Genomic DNA, 27,802 nt, shown 5'->3' with positions numbered 1-27,802 from the left:
CTCCTCAACCTCCATACTGTTTTTGAGCAAACAGCCATTTATCCAACTTTTCCTTGTAGCTCATGCCGTCTAATCCAGACAGCGTTCCGATGAACCTTTCCTGCACCCTCTCCAAAGTCCCAACACCCTTCGTTTTGGTGCAACCAGACCCAAATGATGTGGCCTGACCAGGGTTTTATAAAGTTGTCATTTCCTGACTCTCAGACTCAGTGGTTCATCTAATAAAGGCAAGCGCCCCTTATTTATGATCATAAACCATTTGGCCACTTCCAGGGATCTGAGAACTTGGACCCCAAATCCCTCTGTAGGTCATCACTCTTAAAGGTCCTGCCACTAACTGTCCTGCCCCTTTACATTTGACCTCCACGGCCTGACTTGGTGGCTCTTGTACTCCATATCCCAGCTCGGCTGGAGAAGCCATGTGTTTGGGAGCTCTTGGAGTGGCCCCGGAAAGTAATTGAGGGATATTTTGTAGATGCTGCACATCACATCTGCAGGTGAGGGGGAGGCCGTGTACTTCAGGGACGAGGGGAGGAGCCCATCGAGCAGACTGCTTTGGCTTTGCGAATCATTGGAGCTGCTTACCCAGGGAAGTGGGGAGTGTGCTGACATATCCCTGACCTGTAGATATGGGCCAGAGTAATGTGGTAACCCCACCCTGGGAAGCGGGGAGTGTTCTGTCACACTGACCTGTAGATATGGGCCAGGGTAATGTGGTAACCCCACCCTGGGAAGCGGGGAGTGTGCTGACATATCCCTGACCTGTAGATATGGGCCAGGATAATGTGGTGGTTGTTATGTGCATGGACTAACCCCACCCTGGGAAGTGGGGTGTGTTCTGTCACACTGACCTGTAAATATGGGCCAGGGTAATGTGGTAACCCCACCCTGGGAAGCGGGGAGTGTTCTGTCACACTGACCTGTAGATATGGGCCAGGGTAATGTGGTAACCCTACCCTGGGAAGCGGGGTGTGTGCTGACATTTCCCTGACCTGTAGATATGGGCCAGGGTAATGTGGTGGTTGTTATGTGCATGGACTAACCCCACCCTGGGAAGTGGGGTGTGTTCTGTCACAATGACCTGTAGATATGGGCCAGGGTAATGTGGCGGTTGTTATGTGCATGGACTAACCCTACCCTGGGAAATGGGGAGTGTTCTGTCACACTGACCTGTAGATATGGGCCAGGGTAATGTGGTGGTTGTTATGTGCATGGACTAACCCCACCCTGGGAAGTGGGGTGTGTTCTGTCACAATTACCTGTAAATATGGACCAGGGTAATGTGGCGGTTGTTATGTGCATGGACTAACCCCACCCTGGGAAGTGGGGTGTGTTCTGTCACAATGACCTGTAGATATGGGCCAGGGTAATGTGGTGGTTGTTATGTGCATGGACTAACCCCACCCTGGGAAGTGGGGTGTGTTCTGTCACAATGACCTGTAAATATGGACCAGGGTAATGTGGCGGTTGTTATGTGCATGGACTAACCCCACCCTGGGAAGTGGGGTGTGTTCTGTCACACTGACCTGTAAATATGGACCAGGGTAATGTGGCGGTTGTTATGTGCATGGACTAACCCTACCCTGGGAAATGGGGAGTGTTCTGTCACACTGAACTGTGGATGGGAGATGGTTAAAGTGGCAGATGTGGTGTGTACAGAATAACCCCACCCAGGGAAGGGAATGGCGTGGTTCCACACAGTACGGACGCTTTTGTGTCTCTGACAAATGATCAAAAATCAGGAAAATTGATTGAACATTTGTTTTTAATTGTAAATAGACATAACAGACAAGCAGGGTCAGAGAAAATGTACAAGGTTAAAGGAACCGTGGCAGCTATTCCCTGTGGAAAGCCACCAATCGGGGCAGGAAAGAGTAATAAATAATTTAAAAAGGTAACATCACTACACAAAAAGTTTTATCCAAAAAAATGATAAACAAGATGAAAAGGAGAGGTGGGTGCGTGTGGGTGATGATTCAGACTGTTCGATGGGGTGGGGGGGTGGAACAACGGGGCGTGTATGCCAGCAGCAATGAATTAATGGGACCGGGGAGTGGTGACACCCCGATTGGGATCGGGCAGAAGGTGGGAGGGGTGTGAGGGGGTGAGTGGTTGGTACAGGGGGCTATTAAAGAAGTGGGTGAGGGAGAGAATTAGTGTTCAGTGTTACAGTGTGTGGGTTAGTGTTCTGTTGTTTTGTGTGTGTATTAGTGTCCGGTAGTGCACACACATTAGTATCATGTGTATGTGTGTGTGCATTAGTGTTGAAAATCTATTAGGATTGTGTGTGTCTGTGTGCGCGTCTCCAGAATGTAGATTAGTGTTCAGGCTGCGTGTGTACGTACATTAGGGTCCACGATACACCTACAGTGCCCTGTGGGTGCCTTTACCACCTCCCCTACTACTCAGGTCCCCCTCTCTTCCCCACCCCCAGTTAACCCTTGGGGAGGCAGATGTAGCCCCCCCCCCCCCACCACTTTCCATTCCTGTTCCAGCGCCGGCTCCGGAGAGAGTCGAGTCGTGGCGGTGAGTTGCAGGGTGGGAATGGGGTGTTCAAACTTGTCTGCGCCCTAACCCTCTAGTCCCTACCCCTCAGATGAAGGAGTACTGGTTGTCCACGGCCCGAGTGTGGCCCCCTTCCTGCGGCTCCTCCGCAGCGGAGAGGGGCTGGAGCGGAGGCCTACGCTCTCGGGACGACTCTGGAGGCGGGGGGCAGCAGGAAATCCGTTCCGTCCCTTCCCCCTCCTCCTCCTCACCCTCATCCCCCCTCCCCGATGCCTCACCCCCAACCTCCTCCTCCCCCTCCCCTCCCTCTGCCCCCTCCTGGGGGAGGGGTGGGCCTCTAGGAGGAGAGGGGGAGCAGGGTGGGGGGGGCGGGCGGGCAGGAGGAGGTGGTGAAGCACCCGGGCTGTACCAGGAGCGGCTAGTGCCTCCTTCCTCTGTGCTCTGGTGCCGGGAGGCAGGGGCCGGCGGCAGGGGTGGGGGAGCTGGGCTATGAAAGGTGCTCATTTCTAGAGAGAGAGAGAGAGAGAGAGAGAGAGAGAGAGAGGGAGGGAAGGGAGAGAGATGGGGAGGGGGGAGATAAATAACAATTGAGAAGGTTATATTGACCCCACACTCATTCCACAACTGGATGCTGGACTGAGTGACGTTTAAATGCATTCCCCATGCGTCCCACAAAACAACCCCCCACTCGCGACCCTGATCCCCTCTGGGAACTCTCCCCCTCTCCACACCCCCACGTTCCCATCATCACCACCACCCGCCCCCAGTTCTGACCCTACCCTCACACACACGCACACATACACTCCAGGAGAGCAAGCCACCTGAGGTGTGGTGGGAGAGAACCGTGGATCCCAGTGCATGGTGAGGGAGGAGCGGGATGATAAGGATGGGGTTGGGAATGAGGGGTGAGGTGCTGGGTGAGCAGGGGATGGGAGTGGTCTACACACACACACACACACACACACAGAGCCAGGACATGTTCCACGTAAACAGCAGAGGGTGGTGATAGGGAGGGGGAGGGGAGCAAAGTGAGAGGAGAGGGGAGCTTAGAGGAGTGACGAGGCTGACACACAGTGATTAAAGCCATGCAGATGGTATGAGAGGATGAATCCAGAGTGTGGATGGCAGGGGTGGGTAAGGGAGTGGAGGGGAGGGGTGGGGAGGAGAGTGGAGTGGAGGGAGGAGGCTGACTTACACACAGTGATTAGCTCCCATGGAGATGGTATGACAGGATGAGTCAGGCGTGTGGGGAGGGGCCTCAGTGCCCACCGGGCAAACACCAACGCGCTCACGGCCTGTGGAGATGCACCAACATAAACAGGCCAGTCATCAACAGGGTGGTGGGGGAGAGGGAGAAGCTGAGAGAGTAAGGAGGGAAGGAAGGGGAGAGAGGAAAGTGTGCAGAAGATGGAGGGTAAAGCTTAGGGTAGGCAGCAGGGGGTAGGCAAAGCGGGGAGGTGGGTAAGCAGGAGGGAGCAGGGGGCAACAGAGGGGGAGGAAGGAGGCAGAGGGGGGAGGAATGGGGCAGGCAACAGAGGGGGAAGAAGGAGGCAGAGGGGGGAGGAATGGGACAGGCAGAGGGGGGAGGAATGGGACAGGCAGAGGGGGGAGGAATGGGACAGGCCGAAGGGGGAGGAAGGGGACAGGCCGAGGGGGGAGGAAGGGGACAGGCCGAGGGGGGAGGAAGGGGACAGGCCGAGGGGGGAGGAATGGGACAGGCCGAGGGGGGAGGAAGGGGACAGGCCGAGGGGGGAGGAAGGGGACAGGCCGAGGGGGGAGGAAGGGGACAGGCCGAGGGGGGAGGAAGGGGACAGGCCGAGGGGGGAGGAAGGGGACAGGCCGAGGGGGGAGGAATGGGACAGGCAGAGGGGGGAGGAATGGGACAGGCAGAGGGGGGAGGAATGGGGGGCAGGCCGAGGGGGGAGGAATGGGACAGGCCGAGGGGGGAGGAAGGGGACAGGCCGAGGGGGGAGGAAGGGGACAGGCCGAGGGGGGAGGAAGGGGACAGGCAGAGGGGGGAGGAAGGGGACAGGCAGAGGGGGGAGGAAGGGGACAGGCCGAGGGGGGAGGAAGGGGACAGGCCGAGGGGGGAGGAAGGGGACAGGCAGAAGGGGGAGGAATGGGGGGCAGTAAAGGAGTAAATGTGATGGAATGGAGGGGTGGAGAGACATGAACAATAGTCTTCAATACCACACACACGCAGAATGAAGTCAGGGCAGGGGACTGTGATCTATCGGGAATGCGCAGTGATTCCAGCATGTTAACCAGATTACAGAATGACGGGCTGAGGGTGGGTTTGAGGTGTGTGGTAGAGGGGAGGTAGGGTTGGGGTGGTGGAATAGAGTGTAGAGCTGTGAATCTCTCACGTGGTGCAAAAGATCAAGGCAGGTGGTAGGTGAGGGTAGGAGGGGATCGCTGGGGTTTGGGAGGGGCAAGAAACCCTGCTCCTCCCTTGACGGCCCTCTCTCACCAAAACCCTAGTCCAAGTCTGGGGCGTGACTCCCAGCTCTCCCTCCCACCTCCGTGCACGTATGCTGCCAAGTTTAGGGACGACCGTTCAGATCATTTGCGGTTCACAGATGAGTGATGAGGGTGGGGTGTATGTGTCCAGACTCCGGTGGGAGTCTCCATCTGCTGGCAGCAAGTGGCACTGCTGCACAACATGTAATAGAGCCTGTGTGGCTGTGTCATTAAACATTATAACGGAGGTAAAGGGGACAGTCTGCGTGGGGTTACCCAACGCTGAATTTTATGTACAAAATTATAACGTGACTGAAGAAATGGTGTGCATGCGTCACCACAATGACTTCATAGGAGAGTAGACCGGGGATAAAGGGACAGTGCGTGTGGGTCACCCAGCGTGACGCTCACACTGGAATCAGAGTTTGCGCACGTGATCGGGAAGTGCAGAGGCTCCAGCCACCCCAGCCCGCTGACAGAGGAAAGGATTACACTCACCGTGTGACCGCTGGCAGGACACCACGTAGCTGGCTAGTGTCACGTCACTGGAGCCACCGGACTCCAGGGGGATGGGGTGGACACGAAAGTGTTCCAGCATGTCAAAAATCGTCTGGAACCAGAGGTGCTGCACTCGGCACTGGTTCTCATCGTTGATGGAGAGGCGGAGATGCTGCCGAAGGTGGGGTGGGGAAATTCACGTCCATCATTATCAATCCAAACTCCTATTCTATTTACTCCCCTTCACGCTCCTCTCTGACAACCCCTCTCCATCACCCCCTCCCTATCCTACATTTCTCCCCGTCTCTGAATGCTCTGATTCCCATTTTCACAACACCCTCCCTCCCTTCCCTTATTTGCTGCCCCTGTCCCACCCCTCACCATCTCTGCCTCCTCTATTTCTACTGCCCTCCCCCAATCCCCGTCCATTCCACCCCTGCACTCACTACTCCATCCCATTGCCCCCCCCCCCCTCACCTTGGCCTTGCCCTGGAAGTTGAAGGTCAGGACGTACTCTCCTCTCCGGGTCTCACTCTGTCTCACCAGGAAGACACCGTGGCTGCTGACTCCCCCTGCCAACACCAGCTGTGCTGCCTTCAGACGGGACAGGGTCCCGTGGAACCAGGGGTACTCAGAGAGAGGGTGATCTCCCTCCCCCAGGTCCTGGTCGATCTGGAAAATGAAGGGTGAGCCTGCGGAGAGGGCACGAAAGCATGGAAAATGTCACCAAGTCATAGAGCCATAATGACAGGCCTTTTGGCCCAAATGATCCCTGCCAGCCCAGTTTCCCAGCTGCCTGCATTTAGCCCATCTTGCTCTGAACCTTTCCTGTTCGTGTACCCATCGCAGTATTGTTTTGTCAATGTTCATTCAAGAGATGATCATCTGCCTGCCCCCTGCCATCCCATACCTCCCACTTTCACCCCCTCCCCTTTCCCACACCTCCCCACTTCCTCCTCCCTCCCCTCCCGCCTCCAGCCCCCCTCCCAACTGATCCTAAGCCCCTGCAGTAGTGTACCTGCTGTGTCGGGGGTGTCCGGGAGTGGGGTGGGGAGGGTCTGTAGCCTCTCCAGCGTCTCCTCGATGGGGATGCGGGGGGGTAACTCGGGAGGGGAGAGCTCCAGCGAGCCAAAGCGGGTGGGGGTGACGGAGACAGAGCTAGGGGAGACAGAGGTGGACGGGCGGTCCGACAGCCCACCGTAGGCACCTGTGGGAGGCAGAGCACACGGTCAGACCGGCCATGCAAGGGTGAAGAAATGGAAAAGTGAAGGAAGAGAGGGGATGAGATGGAACGGATTGGGTGGGTGTTGGGAGGATATACCTTGTTCGATGGAAAGGACTCGGGGCGTGGGGGAGATGGGGTAAGGACATACCTTGTGAGATATGCTCTGCACTGCTACAGGGCAGGATGGGCAGGTCCCTGCTGGGCATACTCTCTGAGTGGTTCATGCATCCCAGACTCGTCTCCTCCTCGCCGTCTCTGTAACAACAGGGGGGGGGGAGTTAAACTGCATCCCCTCACCTGCTGAATCGCCAATTCCTCCTCCCCAGAGACACCAGCCTGAAAGCCAAGCATCACAGGCATCAAGCAGTGGGTAGCTTCCTTGGGTGTGGGGCCCTATACTCGAGGGAATCTCCTCCTGACAACCCCTGTACCTCCCTCATGGTTCAACCCAACTCCTTCGTGATAGAGATCAGGCAAATGCAATGAGGCGGCAAACCGGAGTGAGATAGGGTCATCCAAGGACACCTTTGACATCTCACTGCTGCAGTCTGAGGTTCCCCACCTACTTCGAAAGGCCAATAATCATCACATCAGAGTCATAACATACTGGTCAGAAATATTAAAGACAAGAAATTCAACAGATGCTTGAAATCCAAAGCAATACACAGAAAATGCTGGAGGAACTCAGGTCAGGCAGCATCTATGGAAATGATTGAACAGACGTTTCGGGCTGAGATCCTTCTTCAGGATGTAAGAAATATCAGGAGTGTTGAAAAGGTTGCTGAGTGCCAACGTGTGGGCAGCACGGTAGCGTAGTGGTTAGCAAATCACTTTGCAGTGCCAGCAAACCCGGTCAAAGCCCTGCCGCTGCCTGTGAGGAGCTTGTTCTACTGTGACTGCGTGGATTTCCTCCAGGTGCTCCAGCTTCCTCCCACAGTCCAAAGGTTAGTCGGTCACTGTAAACTGTCGTGTGATGAGGCTAGGGTTAAATAGATGGCTTACTGGGCGGTAAAGTGCGTTGCTCCAGAAAGGGCTGTTCCAAGCTGCATCTCCAAGTAAATTAGCAAACATCTCCAAGGACCTGTCCTGGGCACAATTCATTGATGCAATCATGAGGAGAGTCAACTGCTCCACTTCACTGGAAAACTGAGGTTTGGCACATCACCGCGGACGCTACAAATGCCCGGCAGACAGCATTCCGTCTGGTTGCATCGCCAGCTGGTCTGGCTGCTCCAATACACGGATCAAGAGTCTGCAGACTCAGCCAGCTCCATCACGGGAATAACCCTCGCCTCAAATAAAATGTAATCTCTGCAACAACAGACAGCGATGGTGATTGAACACGGGCTGCTGGCTCTATTATGGCATTACGCTAGCTGCTACACCGCCATGCACCATTGAGGGCATCTTAAAGAGATGGTGCCAACCTGGGAGGAGGCACAGGAGCCTGAGGACCCATACTCAATGATTCAGGGGCATCTTCAATCCCACCGGCATCAAATTCCTGAATGGTCCATGAACACTACCTGTTAATTCCCTTGCTTGATTCATATACAGTTGCAAGAAAAAGTTTGTGAAACCTTTGCAGTTACCTGGTTTTCTACATTAATTACTCATGAAATGTGGTCTGATCTTCATCTAAATCACAACAACAAACACAATCTGCCTAAACTAGTAATACATAAACAATTGTTTAATCATTCACAGTCCAGGCTGGAAAAAGTATGTGAACCCTTGTATTTAATAACTGCTAGAACCTCCTTTAGCAGCAACAACCACCACCAAGTATTTCCTGTATCAGACCTGCAGAACGGCGAGGAGGAATTTTAGACCAGTCACTCACACAATATTGTTTCAGCTTATCAATATTTCCGGGACACCTTGCATGAACAACCCTCTTCAGGTCATGCCATAGTATCTCAATTGAGTTAATGGCAATGCCCTGAGAATGCATATCTACATGAAATGGTGTCTTAAGAAAACAGCCTCCATTATCACCCACCACCCAGGAGATGCTCTCAGCTCACTGCTGCCATCAGGTAGAAAGTACAAGAGCCTCAGGACTCGCACCACCAGGTTCAAGAACAGTTACCAGGCTCTTCCACCAAAGGGGATAACTACACTCATTTGCCCCATCATTGAAATGTTCCCACAACCAACGATCTCACTTCTAAGGACTCTATCTCATTATTTCACCTTCACGTTATTTGTTGTTATTTATATTTGCATTTGCTGGTTGATCTTTCATTGATCCTGTTATAGTTAATATTCTACAGATTTGCAGAGTATGCCCACAGGAGAACGAATTTCAGGGTTGTATATGGTGACATACACGTACTTTGATGATAACATTTATTTTGAACTTTGAATCACTATAGGCAGAGTGACAGCAGCAATTAATATCAGGTATCCCTCACTTTTTGAGAAGGATTAGCAGCCCCAGGAGTGGAGCACAGTGGAGGGAGGGACAAAAGCCCCTTATAGTGAGCTCTGATCACAGGGACCCATCAGCGGATCACAAGTAAACCTCCACCACTGAGTTCAAGCCAGAGTTCCTGGTTTAAAGGGACTGGTGTTGGGATCAGTGATAGGGGGCACTGCAGACGCTGCCATCAGATAACGAGCGATTTTGTACATGGGGTGGGGGGGGAGGTCTCCACAGTCAAGTGCGCAAGTTCGAGAAGCAGCATGGGGGCGGGGGGGGGGTGAAGGGTACCAAATGATCTCTAAGGAAATGCTTTTGGCATTGCTCAGAGAAAGAGGAGGCAGATGGCATTCCCCACTCCCACCCTCTATGCCATGTGAAGGCAGCACTGCCAGGGGAAGAGACAAGGAGGCCTTTAAGGGAGAAGCGTCATTCACCAAGCCCTCCCCTGATGAGGGCTTCTTCTGTCCTCCGCAGGGTCCTCACAGTCCACCCAAGGCTCCTTCTATCCCTTGCTGGAGGCTCTGCAGAAGGTGGATTTTAAGTGTCAGAGGGGAGGTGGCTCACCCCACTGGGACAATGGTTCATATTTCACAGGGGCCAAAGTCCAGGGTTGGGCTATGGAGTCTGGCGTTCTGTTGGCTTCCACTTTCCCTGCTATCCATAGATGCCAGGGCTGACTGAGTGCATGAGTGGGCTTTTGAAATAGGAGGTTAAGTTATTGATCCCCAGCCACACGTTTCAGGGGTGGCTGAGTGTGCTGCAGCGGGTGACAGACCACAAGATCTCTTCTCATTCTCCAGATCACCACAGACAGATAGCTCAGTGGATAGTGGGCCGGCTGGTGGTGCAATGGCTTCAGCACTGGGCTCCGGAGTGAAGGCTCCCGAGTTCGAATCCAAGTTGGGTCACCCCGAGCGCGCTTTCCGTCCGCGCCAGGTTGAGCGGCACTCGGCCTCGTAAAAACACACACACACAAGGGTCATATTGTGACCCGGTTACCCCGAAAGGAGACCGATCCTGACACCACGCGCCAGACAAGAATGGCCGACTGTCTGGTGCGACACACTGATAAAAGCAGACAGTGGAGGTGTGCTACAGCAATGATGGCCCAGGTGCACACTTCATATTATTTCCTACTTTGTGTCTGTTTTTGGCACTTAGTTTATATATGTATTCGTAACCAAAGGGCTTATTGAATGTCTAGTGTCTGTCCTGTAAATAGTAACCTATTTACCAGTATTGAGTGTCTCCTGGACCCATCAACCTGATTTCACATAACAATATAACCTAATCTTCCCTTGAGGCTATGCAGAGGAGGTTCACCAACCTGATTCTGGAGCTGAGGGGGTTTAGTTATGACGAGAGATTGAGTCATCTGGGACTACACTCGCTGGGAGGGCATTTAATACAATGAAAGGGGTACATGAGATAGAGGCAAGAAAGTTGTTTTTACTAATAGGTGAGACTAGAACTAGGGGACATAGCCTTAAGATTCTGGGGGTGGGGGAAGGGAAGAGTAGATTTAGGACTGAGATGTTGACACCCAGGAACTTAAAGCCACTCACGCTTTCCACCACTCTCACCTCTCTAAAGACGAGTGCCCAAGAAGGGCAGGGAGAGCTGTCACAACTCTCCTTTGAGAGGCTGGTCGTGGCCAGAATCAGCAATTGCCTATGCAAGGAGCTGGATCCACTACAATCTCACATAGCCTTGAACCAACTGGACAGCAGCAATACCTACATCAAGCTGTTATTGTCTGCAGCTGAACATTTAACACCACATATCCTCAGTAATAATCAACAAGCTTCAGAGCCTGGGCCTCTGTAGCTCCTTCTGCAACCAGATCCTTGACTCACTCATCAGGAGACCACAGTCAGTGCAGACTGAAATAACATCTCCTCCTCAATGCTACGGCACCTCAAGGATTAGTGCTGAGACCACTGTTCTATTCTCTCTGCACTTTGGTCGGGCACCGCTCAAATCCGCTGATAACACGATTGATATTTGAAGAAGCTCAGGTGGTGATGAGGCAGCAACAGAAGTGAGACCAGCTGGTCGAGCAACATTATAACAACAACCTTGCACTCACCGTCAGCAAGACCAGGGAAATGATTGCTGCTTTCAGGAAGGGGAAGTGGGGAGAAAACTCACCAGTCCTGACTGACAGGGTAACAAGACAACAAGGCACAGCATTGTGAAAAAGCTCTAGATGGTTGTAAAATCGGCCAGCTCTATCATGGGCAGTGGCCTTTCCACCACTGAGGGCATCTTCAAAAGGCAATGCCTCAAGAAGGCACCACTAATCATGAAGAACCCTCACCATCCAAGGCATGCCCTCTTCTCACTATCATATCAACGGGGAGGTACAGGAGCCTGAAGACTCTCACTCAAGATTTTAGGAACAGCTTCCTTCCCTCGGACATCAGATTTCTTAATGGCCCACAAACACTACCTCACTATTTCAAAGTTCAAAGTAAATTTATTATCCAAGTACATAGGTCACCTACAACCTCGAAATTAATTTTCTTGCAGACACACTCAATAATAAAGTAATAATGACAATAGAATCAATGAAAGACCGCACCATTGTGGTCATTCAACCAGTGTACAAAAGACGACAAACTGTGCAAATACAAATACTAATACATATCAAGAAGATGAGATATAGAGTCTTTGAAAGCAAGTGTATTGCTTGTGAAAACTTTTCAATGATGAGGCAAGTGAAGTTATCCCCTCTAGTTCAAGATCCTGAAGGTTGAGAGGTAATAACTGTTCCTGAACCTGGTGGTGAGAGTTCAGAGGGTCCTGACCCTTCTTTCTGATGGCAGTAGTGAGAAGAAAGCATGTCCTGGGTGCAGCCCTAAGGCAGCCTCAAACGGCTACACCTTTACTAACCAGCATGCCACCTCTGCGCTTACCCTCTAACTCTTCAGCCTGCAACTGCACTAACTGGGCAACAGTGAAAAGAAAGCATGACCTGGGTGATGGGAGGGTCCCTGATGACGGACTTTGCTTTCCTGTGACAACACTTCGTGTAGATGTGCCAGTGGTGGAGGGCTTTGCCCATCATGGACCTGGCCATAACCACGACTTTTTGAAGGATTTCCCATTCAAGACTCTGTTCACACCAGGCTGTGATGCAGCCAGTCAATATACTATCCACCACATTTATCGAAGTTTGTCAAAGTTTTATACATCATGCTGAATCTTTGCAAATTCCTAAGGCAGTCATGTTTTCTTTATAATTGCACTTCTGTGCTGGGCTCAGGACAGGTCCTCCAAAATGATTAACACTGAGGAATTTAAAGTTGCTGACCCTCTTCATCTCTGATGATGACATTCAGCCAGATTTTCAATCTCCTTCCTTTGATTTGGCTTAAGATTGTGGTGTCATCAGCAGCCTTGAATCTGGCATTGGAGCTGTGCTTAACCACACAGTCATGTGTAAAATGAGTAGAACAGGGGTCAAGTACAGTCTTAGATGCACATGAGCCGATGGACATGATGGAGATGTTGTTGCCAATCTGAACTGGCTGGGGTCTACAAGTGAGGAAATTGAGGATCCAATTGCACAAGGAGGTATTGAGACCAAGGTCTTTTAGCTTATTGGTTTGTTTTGAGGGGATGATGGTATTGAATAGAGAGCTGTAGTCGATGAAGAGCATTTTGCCATCCTGATGTTGCAGGGTTGCGTGAAGAGCCAGTGACGTGCATCTGCTGTGGACTTGTTGTGCCAGCAGGCAAACTGAAGTGGATCCAAGTTGTTTCTCAGGCAGGAGTTGATGCTTCATCACCAACCTCTTGAAACGCTTCATCAGTGGACGCAAGGGCTACTGGACTAAAGTCAGTCAGGCAGGTTACCATATCTTCTTGGGCACCAGTATAAGTGAAGTCTGCTGGAAACAATTGGGAATCCCAGATTGCTGAAGCCAGAGGTTAAAACATTCCAGCCGGTTGATCAGCACAGTCTTTAGTACTTGACCAGTACCCCATCTGTGCCGGATACTTTCCATGGGTTCACCCTCCTGATGGATGCTCGTAAGTCGGCCTCAGAGACTGAAACAACATCATCAGGGGCTGTGGGAGCTCATGATGGTTCCTCTCCATGTTTTGACAATCAAAGCAATATAAAAGGCATTGCGCTCATCTGGAAGTGAAGCCCTGTTGTTGCCTATGTCACCCGTGAAGATGGCTTTCCAGAGGTCATACCTGGACCCCTTGCAACTTTCTTGGTCACTGGACCTGGCTCTCAGCAAGTCTCATGGTTCATCTAGGGCTTCTGATTGGGGAAGATTCTGAATGATTTTGTGGGCATGCATTAGCCCACAACTGTTCTAATCTGTGACAACCATGATGTAGACACTCAGATCATCAGACGAGTCCTTAAATACAGTCCAGTCCACCAACTCGAAGGAATCTCGTAGCCGCTCCTCTGCCTGCTCTTTGTTTTAATCTCCGGAGCTTTGCTCTTTAGCCTCTGCCTGTATGCAGATAGGACAAGGACAGCCAAATGATCAGATTTACCAAAACAGAGCCTGGGCATAGAACGGCAGGCATTCCTTATCTTCGGAAGGATAACAGTGACCTAGTGTTGGGACTTCAGGTGCTACAGGTTATATGCTGATGGTAGTTGAGCAGGGTCTACTTCAAGCCTGGTACGATTTGAAATGCATCCATATCTTAAACGTTTGATCATAGTCGGCCTCTGGTGTTATGTTAACTGCAGTCAGGATTACGGAGAACTCCCAAGGTAAATAGAAAAGATGGCATTTGACCATCAAGTGTTCAAGGTCAGGGAACACAAGTTTGACAAAACCACCACATCAGAGGACCCTCAAGAGTTTATCATGAAGCACACACCTCCACCTTCTGCCTTTTCCAAATCAGTAGTTCAGCCCATTCTGTGAATCAAGAAGCCTTCGGGTCTGATCGCCGTATCTTGCATGCTGGGAGTAAGCCATGTCTCGATTACACACAGAACACAACAATCTCTACTTTCTCTTCAATACAGCAATCTTGCTCTCAGGTCCTCAATTCAGTTCTCCAGCAACCGCACATTTGTTAACAAGATCCAAGATGGCGGTGCGACATAGCTGAGCTGATTATCTGTTATTTGTGAAGTGGGGTGCCGTGCGCAATCATAATCGATTGAAAACGGACGTGGGAGCATGGAGGAACATCAGGAAATCTCTAGGAAGACCCTCTTCATGTGTGCTGTGAGGTCCGGGACTCTGCTGGGAAGAACAGCCCCCAGTCCCCGGGGTCGCATTGCAGATGGCCGTTGGCGGGGCGTCTTAATACGCTCGGCAGAGGATGGTGCTCGGAGAAGCTGTGCCGGAGGGGATGGTCATCGGCTCGGAGGTTCGACAGACTCGGAGTCCGCTGCGGTCAGGTCGCTTTCGGTGTGTGCTGCGTCTGCGAGGCTGAGTCTGGCGGCGCCTTGGAAGTCCATAGCGGGGGTATTCCCTTCTGCTGCTGGCGTGGGATGGTGAGTCTGTCAGGACCCTGGGGACTTGTGGAAACTGTGTGGTGATTTCTTTTGAACTTATAGTCCTTTAACATCTTTGGACTATTTTTACTGTGCCCATGGTCTGTTTTTTTTTATCAATTATGCTATTGTTTGCACTGTTGTAACTATGTGGTTTTGTGTAGGTCTTGTAGCTTTAGTTTTTGGTCTTGTTTGTCTGGTGGATTTGGAGCTCCTTTTCAGGGAATGTGCTAAGACAGTAGCGCGATATTAATACGCAGCAGCCTCTCCGGACTCTGGACTGGGGATTGCCAAACGATATGTGGATTTTCTGGTGTAGTCTGTTTTGTCATATGCTTTTGTGATATCATTCTGGAGGAACGTTGTCTCATTTTTTAACTGCATTGCATTTGTGGTTTCTAAATGACAAATAAACTGAATCTGAATCTGAAGATGCTAGGTACCGGGATCACATTGTGTTTCAGCCTGGCTTAAGCTTTCTCTCCCCTCCCCCCACCCCCCCCCCAGCCTCACTTCCAGCCATGGTGACGAACCTTTGTCCATTTAAAGGCACCATACCTGCTTGCTTGAAAGTTAGGTCTGTCAAATCCTTCAGAAAATCACCCATTAGTGTTTTCTTACATTATTCCTGGTGATTGTACGTCTTTGCACTGTACCTCTACTGTAAAGCAACAAATTTCAAAGCACGAAACCATAGCTCTCCATGAGTGGGGGGGTTCTCACTCTTGGACTCACTGGTCTGGCAGTGCGATATCCCCAGGTGCGGCCTGGAAGCCATACCCCTTCGGGATGTGGCCCCGTGAACGACCTGATTCCTCGATGACGACCCCAAATGAAGCTTCCCAGCAGATTGGAACATCGAGACAGCAGGTGGAGTACAATGCTGTCAAGTAGGGCCCTGCACTCGAGTGACCTCTCTATCTTAACGGTGAGTGAGAGCCTGTTGGTCCAACGAGTCGGAGCTCGGGCGAGCGATGGGACAGACTGTAAGACTGAAACAGCGAGCTGCTGGTCTGCCCTCCAGCTGTTGCAGGAGCGATCTCTCTCTCCCTGGCCTGTCTGAGACATCAGCATCACAAACAAGATGAAGTCTGCAAATGCTGGAAATCCGAGCAATAACACAAAATGCTGGAGGAACTCGGCAGGCCAGGCAGCTTCTACAGAAAAGAGTAAATCGACGTTTCGGCCAAAACCCTTCATCGGGACGTTGGGACAGACTGTCGCTTTTGACGGACTCTAGATCATATTGCCTTGGGGGATTTGCTATTGGTTGCACTGTGGGTGCCGGGGGGGTGGGGGTTGATGCTTGTGATTGGGAGGGGGGCTTCGGGTTCTAATGTTTTCGGACATTCATTCTTTGGAGGTTATTTTTCCACAAGTAAGAATTTAAGGTTTTATATTGATATGAAATTGAACCATTGATAAAATAGCGACAAGGGCCCTGACTTTGACTGACTGCTTGCTATTAAATTTCCACTCTGAGGATCCTGTATGCCCTCTCATGGAGCCCCGAGGTAAGCCAACAGAAAGGTGCAACCACGCAAATGTCACGGCCAAGAAAGGTCACCGGTACCTCTACTTTGGAATACAGGAAGGAAACAGAGAACCCGGTGACATGGTGCAGTGACAACCTCTCCTTCAACGCCAGCAAAACAAAAGGGCCGATCATTGACCTCGGAGGGAGGGGGAGGGTGAGGGTGCACATGCGCCTATATACATCAGAGATACCGAGATCAAGACAATTGAGAGCTTCAACTTCCTAGGAGTGAACTTTACCAATAGTTTGTCCTGGTCTGGTTACATAGACACCACAGCCAACAGGATGATATTATTATGTTGTGGCGACCCACTTTCTGCACAGGTGAACCGGCTCACAAATAGCCAGCGCGCGGGGGGAGACTTTGGTAATGCACCTCCGATGTCATTTCCGCCCGGAGAGGGCAGGCGCTAGGGATTAAATGCCAGCGCCACGAAGTTTGAATAAACTAGTCTCCAAACGACTTACCGACTGCGTGTCGTTATTTCAGCGCTGTGTGTAGCACATCACTACATTGGTGACCCCGACGGTCCAAACGGGATTTGGACCAAAGATGACCGACTCTTCATCTGTTCACGCAGTTTCGCTAAAACTGCCGACTTTCTGGACGCTGCGACCACGCGTGTGGTTTAGCCAAGCAGAAGCCCAGTTCCAGATTCAGCAGATATCCTCTGATAGCACGATACGGACCTACGGCACCCGCACAGTGCAGCTGCAGTTTGGCGCCAGCCAGTTCACGTGTGACTTCACACTGGCCGCCGTGGCCCAACCACTCCTGGGGGCGGACTTCTTGCGAGCTCACAGCCTGCTGGTCGACTTGCAAGGGAAAAGACTGTTACATGCCGAGACTTTCCAGACATTCTCCCTGGGTGAAGCCAAGTTGCGGGCCCCACACCTGGACTCCATCACGCTGTCGGACAACGAATTCACCAGAATCCTGGCCGACTTTCCATCGATTCTGGCACCGCAGTTCACGGCAGCCATGCCCAGACACGGGGTACAGCACTACATTCCGACCCAGGGACCACCCCTCCACGCCCGCACATGAAGGCTCCCCCCGGAAAAGCTCCGCCTGGCGAAGGAGGATTTCAAGAGGATGGAGGAATTGGGGATCGTATGGAGGTCCGACAGCCCATAGGCCTCCCCCCTGCACATGGTGCCCAAGGCAGCTGGGGGTTGGAGACCATGAGGCTACCACTCCAGACCGCTACCCCGTGCAGCACATACAGGACTTTGCAGCAAACCTGCACGGGGCAAGAATCTTTTCCAAAGTAGACCTCGTCCGGGGGTACCATCAAATCCCGGTGCACCCTGAAGACATCCCCAAAACAGCACTCATCACCCCGTTCGGCCTGTTCGAGTTCCTCCAAATGCCGTTCGGCCCGAAGAATGCCGTACAGACGTTCCAGCGGCTAATGGACGCGACCTGGACTTTGCATTCATCTATTTGGACGACATCCTTATAGCCAGCAGTTGTCAGGAGCATCTGTCCCACCTCCGCCAGCTCTACTCCCGCCTGAGTGATTTCGGCCTCACGATCAACCCGGCCAAATGCCAGTTCGGTCTCAATACCGTCGACTTCCTGGGCCACAGGATTACCAAAGACGGGGAAACAACTCTGCCCTCCAAGGTAGAAGTGATCCGCCACTTTGCCCGGCCCAACACGGTCAAAGGCCTGCAGGAGTTCATTGGTACGGTGAACTTCTACCACCGTTTCCTCCCCTCAGCAGCCCGTATCATGTGCTCTTTGTACACCCTGATGTCGGGTAAAGGCAAGGAATTTACTTGGGATGAGGAGGCCGCGGCCACTTTCGTTAAAGCCAAGGAAGCCTTGGCAGATGCCGCGATGCTGGTGCACCCCAGAACGGACGTTCCGACCGCCCTCACGGTGGACGCATCCGACACAGCAGTCAGTGGGGTGCTGGAGCAGCTCATCGAGGGGCGCTGGCAACCCCTGGCGTTCTTCAGCAAGCACCTACGACCACCCGAACTCAAGTACAGTGCTTTCGACCAGGAGCTGTTGGCACTGTATCTGGCAATCCGGCATTTCAGGTACTTCTTAGAAGGCAGGTCGTTCACCGCGTTCACAGACCACAAACCGTTGACCTTCGTGTTCACGAAGGTGTCCGATCCCTGGTCAGCTCGCCAGCAGCGACATCTGTCTTACATCTCCGAGTACATGACGGACATCCAGCATGTCTCAGGAAAGGACAACGTCGTGGCGGACGCACTCTCCAGACCAGCTATCCAGGCCCTGTCCCTGGGGGTGGATTATGCAGCACTGATGAGGCGCAGCAAGCAGATGACGAGATGCCCAGCTACAGGACCGCAATCTTGGGTTTGCAGCTGCAGGACTTTCTCATAGGCCCAGCTGAGAGGACCCTCCTGTGCGACGTGGCTACCAGCCAACCTCGCCCCATCATCCCAGCGCCTGGAGGCGGCGAGCTTTCGACTCCATACACGATTTGGCGTACCCATCTATCAGGACAACCGTCTGGCTGGTCTCCAGCAAGTTTGCGTGGCACAGACTTCACAAGCAGGTCAGTGAATGGGCCAGAACGTGCACGCAGTGCCATACAGCCAAGGTGCAGCGGCACACTAAAGCCCCGCCGCAGCAGTTCGAACACACCCACCGGAGGTTCGACCACATTCATGTGGATATTGTGGGCCCCCACCAGTGTCCCGAGGAGCGCGGTACCTCCTAACTATGGTAGAGCGGTTCACGAGGTGGCCAGAGGCGGTCCCGCTCACCGACACATCTGCCGATTCCTGCGCCCGAGCACTGATCGCAATCTGGGTAGCACGCTTCGGGGTACCGGCCCACATTACCTCTGACAGAGGCGCCCAGTTCACCTCCAGCCTGTGGTCGGCTGTGGCCAGCCTGTTGGGAACGCAGCTACACCACACTACTGCCTACCACCCACAGCGAACGGACTAGTGGAACGCTTCCACCGTCACTTGTGTCGGCTCTCATGGCCCGCCTGAGAGGACCTAACTGGGTGGATGAGCTTCCCTGGGTCCTGCTTGGAATTCGCACAGTGCCCAAGGAGGATCTGCACGCCTCGTCGGCCAAGTTGGTATATGGTGCGCCCCTGGCCGTCCCGGGAGAGTTCATACCAGCTCTAAGGGGGCAAGAGGAAGAACCCGCAGCAGTCCTGGACAGGCTACGCGAAAGGCTCGGCAACCTGGCCCCCGTACCAACTTCACAGCACGGACGGACCCCGACCCATGTGCCCAAAGACCTGCAGAACTGTAAGTTTGTGTTTGTACGAAGGGGCGGAAACCGGCACCGCCACAGCGGCCGTACGAGGGGCCGTTCAAGATCAGGCTGCTATTCCACCCACAAAATACACCAGCAGGTAGAGTGGACTTAGAGGCCGGCATACCCGTCCACATAGGCACCCCACTCACACAGCATACACATCCATGTAGGCACCCCCTCACCCAGCATACCCGTCCATGTGGGCACCCCCTCACCCAGCATACCCGTCCACATAGGCACCCCACTCACACAGCATACACATCCATGTAGGCACCCCCTCACCCAGCATACCCGTCCACATAGGCACCCCACTCACCCAGTATACCCGTCCACATAGGCACCCCACTCACCCAGTATACCCGTCCACATAGGCACCCCCTCACCCAGTATACCCGTCCATGTAGGCACCCCACTCACCCAGTATACCCGTCCACGTAGGCACCCCCTCACCCAGTATACCCGTCCATGTAGGCACCCCCTCACCCAGTATACCCGTCCACATAGGCACCCCACTCACCCAGTATACCCATCCACATTGGCACCCCCTCACCCAGTATACCCGTCCACGTAGGCACCCCACTCACCCAGCATACCCGTCCACATAGGCACCCCACTCACCCAGTATACCCGTCCACATAGGCACCCCACTCACCCAGCATACCCGTCCACATAGGCACCCCACTCACCCAGTATACCCGTCCACATAGGCACCCCCTCACCCAGTATACCCATCCATGTAGGCACCCCCTCACCCAGTATACCCGTCCACATAGGCACCCCACTCACCCAGTATACCCGTCCACGTAGGCACCCCACTCACCCAGTATACCCGTCCACATTGGCACCCCACTCACACAGTATACCCATCCACATTGGCACCCCACTCACCCAGCATACCCGTCCACATAGGCACCCCACTCACCCAGTATACCCGTCCACATAGGCACCCCACTCACCCAGTATACCCGTCCACGTAGGCACCCCCTCACCCAGTATACCCGTCCATGTAGGCACCCCCTCACCCAGTATACCCGTCCACATTGGCACCCCACTCACACAGTATACCCATCCACATTGGCACCCCACTCACCCAGTATACCCGTCCACGTAGGCACCCCCTCACCCAGTATACCCGTCCACGTAGGCACCCCCTCACCCAGTATACCCGTCCACGTAGGCACCCCCTCACCCAGTATACCCGTCCACGCAGGCACCCCACTCACCCAGTATACCCGTCCACATAGGCACCCCCTCACCCAGTATACCCGTCCATGTAGGCACCCCCTCACCCAGTATACCCGTCCACGCAGGCACCCCACTCACCCAGCATACCCGTCCACATAGGCACCCCACTCACCCAGTATACCCGTCCACATTGGCACCCCCTCACCCAGTATACCCATCCACATAGGCACCCCACTCACCCAGCATACCCGTCCACATAGGCACCCCACTCACCCAGTATACCCGTCCATGTAGGCACCCCCTCACCCAGCATACCCGTCCACATAGGCACCCCATTCACCCAGTATACCCGTCCATGTGGCCACCCCACTCACCCAGGGCTCATGCACTCCTGAATATCAGCCAGCCAGGACTTCATCTGCAGAGAATCGACCGTCTCCAAGATATAATCCGTCAGGTCATCCGTCTGCCAGAGGAGGGGGTTGAGAGAACAGTGAAAGTTCAGTTTAACAATAAACAGCCCAGCGCTAGAAATAGACTTTGGTGCTGAGGTAGGAGTCCTCAGCTCCTTCAGGGTCTGACAAAGAGTGAAACTCTCTCTACACTCTCCCATCACACAAGTCCAGGGTCAGATACAGTGTGGGGCTCCCTCCACACCGCCCTATCACACACTCCCGGTGTCAGACACAGAGTGAAACTCCCTCCACACCGTCCCATCACACACTCCCGGGGTCAGACACAGAGTGAAGCTCCCTCCTCACTGTCCCATCACACACTCCCGGGGTCAGACACAGAGTGAAACTCCCTCCACACCGTCCCATCACACACTCCCCGGGTCAGACACAGAGTGAAGCTCCCTCCTCACTGTCCCATCACACACTCCCGGGGTCAGACACAAGAGTGAAGCTCCCTCCACACTGTCCCATCACACACACTACTGGGGTCAGACAGAGAGTGAAGTTCCCTCTATGTTGTCTTTCAAAAATAATCAAGACAAATATAGTTTGTTACCTTTAATACAAAAGTATTCTCCTTGTCAGGCATCTCAAGGGAAGTACTCGTTCTAACGTCCACAATTGAGGAGCAAAGAATACTGACACGAGGTTTGGTGGCCTGAAACACAAGAAAAGACAATAACACAGTGACACCCCATCTTGTAGTCAACTGGGGATCCGTGATTCTACACATAAATTGCCATCCACCTCCCGAAATCCTGGATTGGAGTGGCCTCTGTAACCCACATTTGGGGTTTGGCTATTCTAAATTTCAACCCCCTCAACTCTAATTAGATCCCAGCCTGTTACCTACTGATGGGGATCTGTTCTCTGTACAAGAACCCCCCTCCCACCAAATACCAGATTAGATCCTAACCTGTAAGCATTTCCAGGGATCTGGTAATCTATATATCATTCCCCACGAACCCCTGCACTAGATCACAGTAAACCATTCCCAGTGGCTTGTTATTGCCAATATAAAACCCCTAATTAAAATTTTAGTCTACAACCCTCTCCTGCACATAATATTCTATACATGAAAACACTGAATTCCAAGCTTAGACCCACTCCCAGGGGTCTGCATAACTCACCCGACGATCCTCTTTATTAGATTCCGGCATGTTTTCCAGTTTTGGAGAAACATTTTCATACATATAAACCCATGAATCACTGGATTAGATATCCCTGCCCGCTCTGAAGGAGTGGTTTACCTTTGGTGGGACATAGAACTCCAGCCGGTAACCCTCTTCCTGGCTAGCTTGGCGTAGCACCAACCGGCACTTACTCCATCGTGCCCTGCCACCGCTGATTGCTTCCTCGGCCGCCACGTAGTTGAGGAGGCCTGTCCGCCTGACCTCCCGGGGGTCCAGGGCAGGGGGTCGCTGTGGGCTCCTGCCCAGCCTCAGCCTCTCCAGGCGGTGGGACCACCGCTCAGAGGTTGGCTCCCTCGCCCCGCCTGCCTCCTCCGATGCCTCCTCCTCTTCGGAAGCCCCCGTTCCACTTCCTCCTCCACTCCTCCAATGGAGAATCCCCCTGACGCTTCCCCTGACCGAGCGTCCGACGCTCCTGAGGGAGAACCGTTTGCGCAGACGGGGCTTGGGGAGTGGACGGGGACCTGGCAACTCCTCTGTGCTACGGGAGAGGTGGGCAGGGGGTGAGGAAGGGGATGGGGTGGGTGAGGGTGAGGGTGAGGGGGCTGGGGAGGAGGAGGAGGGGGGAGCACCCCCTCCGCCGGCAGCCAGCTCCTGCCGGAAACGGTCCAGGAAGTGGCGGACGAAGTGTCGGGAGAGGGCTGAGCCCCCCCCAGGCACCTCCTGGTTGGGGTGGAGGGCCAGGAATCGCCGGCAGCGCCGGGCAAAGTCAGCAGCTGCAGCGGCAGCCTGGAGTTCACAGAAGTCCTGCCAGGCTGGGGGCGCCAGGGGTGGGTTTTCTGATTCCCCCGAAGGGGGAGGCGTCAAGGAACCGTTCATGGCACTAGAGGGTGGGGGTGGGATTGGTTGGTAGTGGGGATGTGGTGAGGAAGGTCAGCTGTAGGGAAAGGGGAGAGGGGAGAGGGACAGAGAGGGAGGCCGAAGGAAGAGGAGAACAATGAGGGAGGAGATAGGGTGGGAAGGAGTGTAGGGATAGAGGCAAATAGGGAAAGTGGGAGGGGAGAAAAGAGATTTAGTGAGGCATTTGCCAGTAAAGACACTTTACCCTGTAATGTTCACCCCTCCAGTGGGCTGACACTACATGTTGACCTCTCAGTCATGCAGACACACCCCCTCCCACTTTTCAACCCCTTACGCTCAGTCCACTAATCAACCCTCACCCTCAGCAGTGAACTATACCCCTCAGCAATGACCCCTCACCCCAATGACCCCTCAAACCGAGTAGAACCATCGCCCTCAACCGTGACCCGCTCATCACAAATATTGACCTCTCACATCCAATTGACCTCGTACACAATGCTGACCCCTTACGCCAATAATAACTCCAACTTCACTTTTCACACTTCATCCCCAATATTGACCCCTTACCCCTAATAAAAGAGCCCCAACGCTGAACCACACCAAATGCTGACCCTCATCCCTGCCCCCCAACCTCCCCCAACGTTGCCCACCCAAGCCGACCAGGGAGCCCTCACCTCGCCCTGTCCTGGGCCTGCTCCCCCGGCCCGCCCTCCATGCTGTGCGGCCTGTACGCTGGCACCTGTGTACTGAAGCCTAAGCCTCACTTGTCCGCCCTCCACCGCCCGGCCGCTCACTCACTCGATCTATGCCTCCGTGCGCGTCTGCCGCCGGCCGGAAACCTCCTCCCTCCCCCTCCAACGGGGCCACTGATTGACATTCAGAACCGCCAATCATTCATTAGCTCCCACCCTCTCTCCCAGGGAGAACCAATCATCATAGGCTCGACCCCTGACCGACGGCCGGACCTGCCAATGCACCACCCCACTGCTCCCGCACTCCCTCCGGCCAATAAAATCTTCTGTTCCCGCCCGTTCCGTGAAGCCCAATCATCAGGCGGGTGGCATTCCGTCCCGCCAATCGGCTTCGTCAAGCCGGCCGCTACATCAGCCAAACAACCTTCTCCTTCCGCCCACCCGCGCCGAATTGACCAATAATCCACCGCGTTAGGTGCTGATTGGCACCTTGCCTGCTAATCAGCTCCGCAGCCAAACAACCCACTGCTCCCGCCCATTAACGCAGAGACAAACAATCATGCGTCGCTCATGATGTTGATTGTCAGCATAGCTCCGCCAATCGTCTTCGCCACATCTTCGGCCAAACAAGATTCTGCTCCCGCCCACCCGTGATGAAGTAAGCAACCTGCCGCCGTGCAGGCTGATGAACTTGGCGCGCATCGCCAATCAGATTCGCATCAAAACAACCCTTTTCCTCGCACCTGCACCAATCAACCACCGAAGAACATGCCCATTGATACGTAGATCCACCAATCGACTCCGCCTCTTAAGCCAAATATGTCCCGCCCTCCCGCGGAGCAGGAGACAATTAATCACAGCGCCTGCTGATGACCGACACCGGGCACGAGCAATGAGATTCGCCCCTCACACCGCTTCTTCAGCAAACAACCCTCCCGTCCCGCCCACCCGCGCAAGGCGACCAATGATTCGTCACGCTGTTAGTGCTCGCCACCAATCGCCTTTCCTCGAACCCGCTGCCTTCCTCTAACCAATCAACCTTCCGCTCCTGCCCAGCCGAACTAAGGCAACCAATTATCGGACCACTCAGGTTGTAGCTCCATTCACAAATGCTGGCGGTGGCGGTTGGTGTGGAGTAAACAGGCGGCATCACCGGCACGAACCGGCCCTGAGATCTTGATTGACGGCTGAGGTTCCAATCGAAGGGGAGAGTGTGAGAGCGTTATGCCTATAAAGGTGTCTGGCCTCCTCATTCATAAGGCTGGGATGCTGCGTGTATTAGAAAGAACGGGGAGATGTCGGAGAGGCGGTTGATTTTTTTTTAATCTGGTGCGGCGGAAGCTGACGAGAGACCTGATATATAAGATTGTGAGCAGCATTAGAAATGGAATTGGTTCATTATTTTTCCATATACTGGGGTACTAGTCTTGAATACAGTTCATGTATATCACATTGTTACACTGTGCAATGGATAATACAAGGCAAAACGATATCAGAATTTGCTACACTGAGAAAGTGCAGTGCAGGCAAGGGACACGGTGAGATAATTGTGAGGTCAAGTGTTTGTCTTGGGTTGATAGAGGACTATTCAGCACTTATATAAGAGTGTGATAGAGCCTGCTGAGATTTTGGCACTCCGAGTCTTGAAGCAGCTCACCCTTTCTACTGCTGATTGCTTGACGAAGATTAGTGTGTTCCCTTGACCTCACTGCCCCCCTCAATTACTTAGACTTCACTCCCAAGTTTATTAGATAGTAGGTCAGCTCCTCATGGGATAGTGGCTGATCTAAGCTGTACTCTGTACTGTTGTAGTAGAGGACAGGAGATTGTGGGAGACTGAGGTTTGTTGCTAATGTTGCCCCAGCAAACCATCCAGATTAAATATCTCTGTCCGGACACGCCCCTCTGCTGACTGTTTCTGTGGCTCCTCCCACAGACCCCTGAATAAAGGTGATGGTGTCACTGCTCCTCCCACAGTCCCGGGCAGTCATCCAGCATGGACGTAGTCCATTTTGCTGCTAATAAAAGCCTTTCTGTATTTACTCTACTTCCAGTCTTTTGGAGCTATTGATAGTGCATCACAAGAGAATCCTGACATGATGGATCTTGGGGTTGATGTTGATAAATCCCTCAAAGTTTTCTCACAGGTTAAGAAGGCATTTGTTAGGGAATTGACCTTTAAATATTTCACCTTACACCCATAACATGTAATTTTGCAGCTCTATAAAACTCTGGTGAGACCACATTTGGAATAGTGTGTTCATTTCTGGTTGCCTCATTATAGAAAGAATGTGGAAGCTTTAGAGGGTGCAAGTGAGATTTACCAGGATGCTACCTGGTTGATGAGGATAGGTTGAGTGAGCTCGGGCTTTTCTTGTTGGAGTGAAGGATGATGAATTGTGTATAAGGCGGTAAGTGACGTAGATCATGCAGACAGTCAGCAACTTCATCCCAGAGCGACAATGCCCAATATTAGAGGACATCGGAAGGTTTGAGAGGAGGGGATTTCAGTCAGGTCGACTGATTGGTTCACTGGTTCACTGCCCGAGCACAAAAAGAAGCAGTGGATCACTACAGCAAAAAAGAGCTTTGAGCAGTGATCAATCCCTGTTTGGGATTGATTAGCAAGAGCAAATTAAAGAAAGGTGGGGGTAAGCACGGCAGCCATTGTTGCCAGAGTGGACGAGTCAGAGTGGCGATCTCGAGGCCTTAGCTCTTCGAGGATTCAGTCAGAAAGTCAAGGGGGGAGAAAGGTCTACGTTATTATATCCTTCCCTTCTTTATATCTGCTCAGCTAGGACAGTAGAGGTACCACACATGATAGCTGAATGCTCCTCTTGCATGCAGGGGAAACCTCCAGTGTCCCTGACAACAACTATGAGAAGTGCATCCAGCTGCAGCACTTAAGGAGCTGGAACTGGATGAACTCTGGATCATTCGGCTGAGGGGGTGATAGATAGGACACAGAGAGGTAGTTACACCCAAGGTGCATGGGAACTAGTGACAGTCAGGAACGGGAAAGAGGTTAAGGAGCCAGTACAGAGTACCCCTGTGGCCATCCCCCTCAGTAACTGGTACATCACTTTGGATACTGTCAGGTGTGATGACCTAACAGAGGAAAGTCAGTCCTGTCAGGTCTCTGGCACTGAATCTGGCTCTGTGAGTCAGAAGGGAAGGGAGTGAGAAGAGGCAAGCTGTGGTGATAGGGGACTTGTTAGGGGAATGGGCAGTGAGTTTGGTAGGTGAGAATGAGATTCCTGGGTGATGTATTGCCTTATCTTGGATTGAGTCCTCGGTATTCTTAAGTGGGAGGGTGAACAGGCTGAAGTTGTGGTCCATGTAGGTACCAATGACATGGGTAGGATGAGTGACGAGTGTGCATAGAGCATAGAGTGTTCAGGCAGTTGCGTGCTAAGTTAAAGGGCAGATCCTCCAGGGTTGTGATTTAATGACTACTACCCATGCCATGTGCTAAAGAGGTCAGACCTAGGAAGATTGTATAGTTTAATACATGGCTAAGGAGTTGGTGTAGGAGGAAGGCCATAAGATTTTTGGATCACTCAGCTCTCTTCCATGGAAGGTGGGACCTGTACAGAAAGGACTGTTTACACCTGAACTGAAGGGGATCTAATGGGAACATTTGTTAAATCTACACGGGATTTAAACTAGAGTTGCAGGGGATGGGAACCAGTGTGCCAGGATAGTCAGTGGAGAGGTTGTAGAGACAGATGTTGGTAAGACCTCAGACAAAGTTAGGAATCAAAAGGTTGAGCGTGCTGTGACTAGTGTCCTGAGCTGCCTATATTTCAATGCAAGAAGTATCGTAGAAAGGTGGACGATTCTGTTGAAGATGATGTAGCTGGTTTACAAATGGAGGCAATACTGAGGAGAGGCTGTTGACAGAACAAAATTGCAGTCAACAAGATGAGTTGCAATGTAAAAGGTGGACGAAGTCAAAAAGGGTGGATACAGGACTGTGCACAGTATATGGAATAAGGTAGATGAACTTGCAGCACAGTTGTGGATCGGCAGGTTATGAGATTGCAGGCATCACTGAATCATGGCTGAAAGAAGAT

The 27,802-nt window shown here is 52.8% G+C and overlaps 1 protein-coding gene across 10 annotated transcripts; it reads right to left on the bottom strand.

The window, feature by feature from the left end:
- Positions 1 to 1,747: 1,747 nt before the first annotated feature.
- LOC140719263 (SH2B adapter protein 1-like) lies at positions 1,748 to 24,641 on the bottom strand. Of its 10 annotated transcripts, XM_073033767.1 has the most exons (10): positions 23,709 to 24,353; positions 22,294 to 23,056; positions 21,600 to 21,701; positions 20,963 to 21,054; positions 6,837 to 6,943; positions 6,482 to 6,670; positions 5,941 to 6,155; positions 5,464 to 5,635; positions 3,701 to 3,800; positions 2,869 to 3,011 (listed from the first exon to the last, which is right to left on the bottom strand). In XM_073033767.1, exons 1-10 carry the CDS (start codon positions 23,747 to 23,749, stop codon positions 2,993 to 2,995), a joined length of 1,800 nt encoding a protein of 599 aa, XP_072889868.1. In that variant the 5' UTR covers positions 23,750 to 24,353; the 3' UTR covers positions 2,869 to 2,992. The 10 variants fall into 10 exon arrangements, with proteins under 10 accessions (XP_072889864.1, XP_072889862.1, XP_072889859.1 ...); XM_073033763.1 differs by lacking the exons at positions 3,701 to 3,800; positions 23,709 to 24,353 and adding an exon at positions 24,470 to 24,641 and having other exon boundaries at positions 1,748 to 3,011; XM_073033761.1 differs by lacking the exons at positions 3,701 to 3,800; positions 23,709 to 24,353 and adding an exon at positions 24,470 to 24,640 and having other exon boundaries at positions 1,748 to 3,011; positions 22,294 to 23,110.
- Between the last annotated feature and the right edge of the window lie 3,161 nt (positions 24,642 to 27,802).

This window comes from Hemitrygon akajei, chromosome 31 (assembly GCF_048418815.1).
Source record: "Hemitrygon akajei chromosome 31, sHemAka1.3, whole genome shotgun sequence".
Taxonomy (NCBI): domain Eukaryota; kingdom Metazoa; phylum Chordata; class Chondrichthyes; order Myliobatiformes; family Dasyatidae; genus Hemitrygon; species Hemitrygon akajei.
Note: the sequence above shows the minus strand (reverse complement) of the source record. Positions and strands in the feature narration are given on the sequence as shown.

Coding starts and splice junctions, on each gene's coding strand:
- LOC140719263 (XM_073033757.1), bottom strand. CDS start 23,749: ATGGAGGGCGGGCCGGGGGAGCAGGCCCAGGACAGGGCGAG. Junction 21,055..21,599: donor AGAATACTTTTGTATTAAAG/GTAACAAACTAT, acceptor CTCCTCTGGCAG/ACGGATGACCTGACGGATTA. Junction 6,671..6,836: donor TGCAGAGCATATCTCACAAG/GTATGTCCTTAC, acceptor TGCCTCCCACAG/GTGCCTACGGTGGGCTGTCG.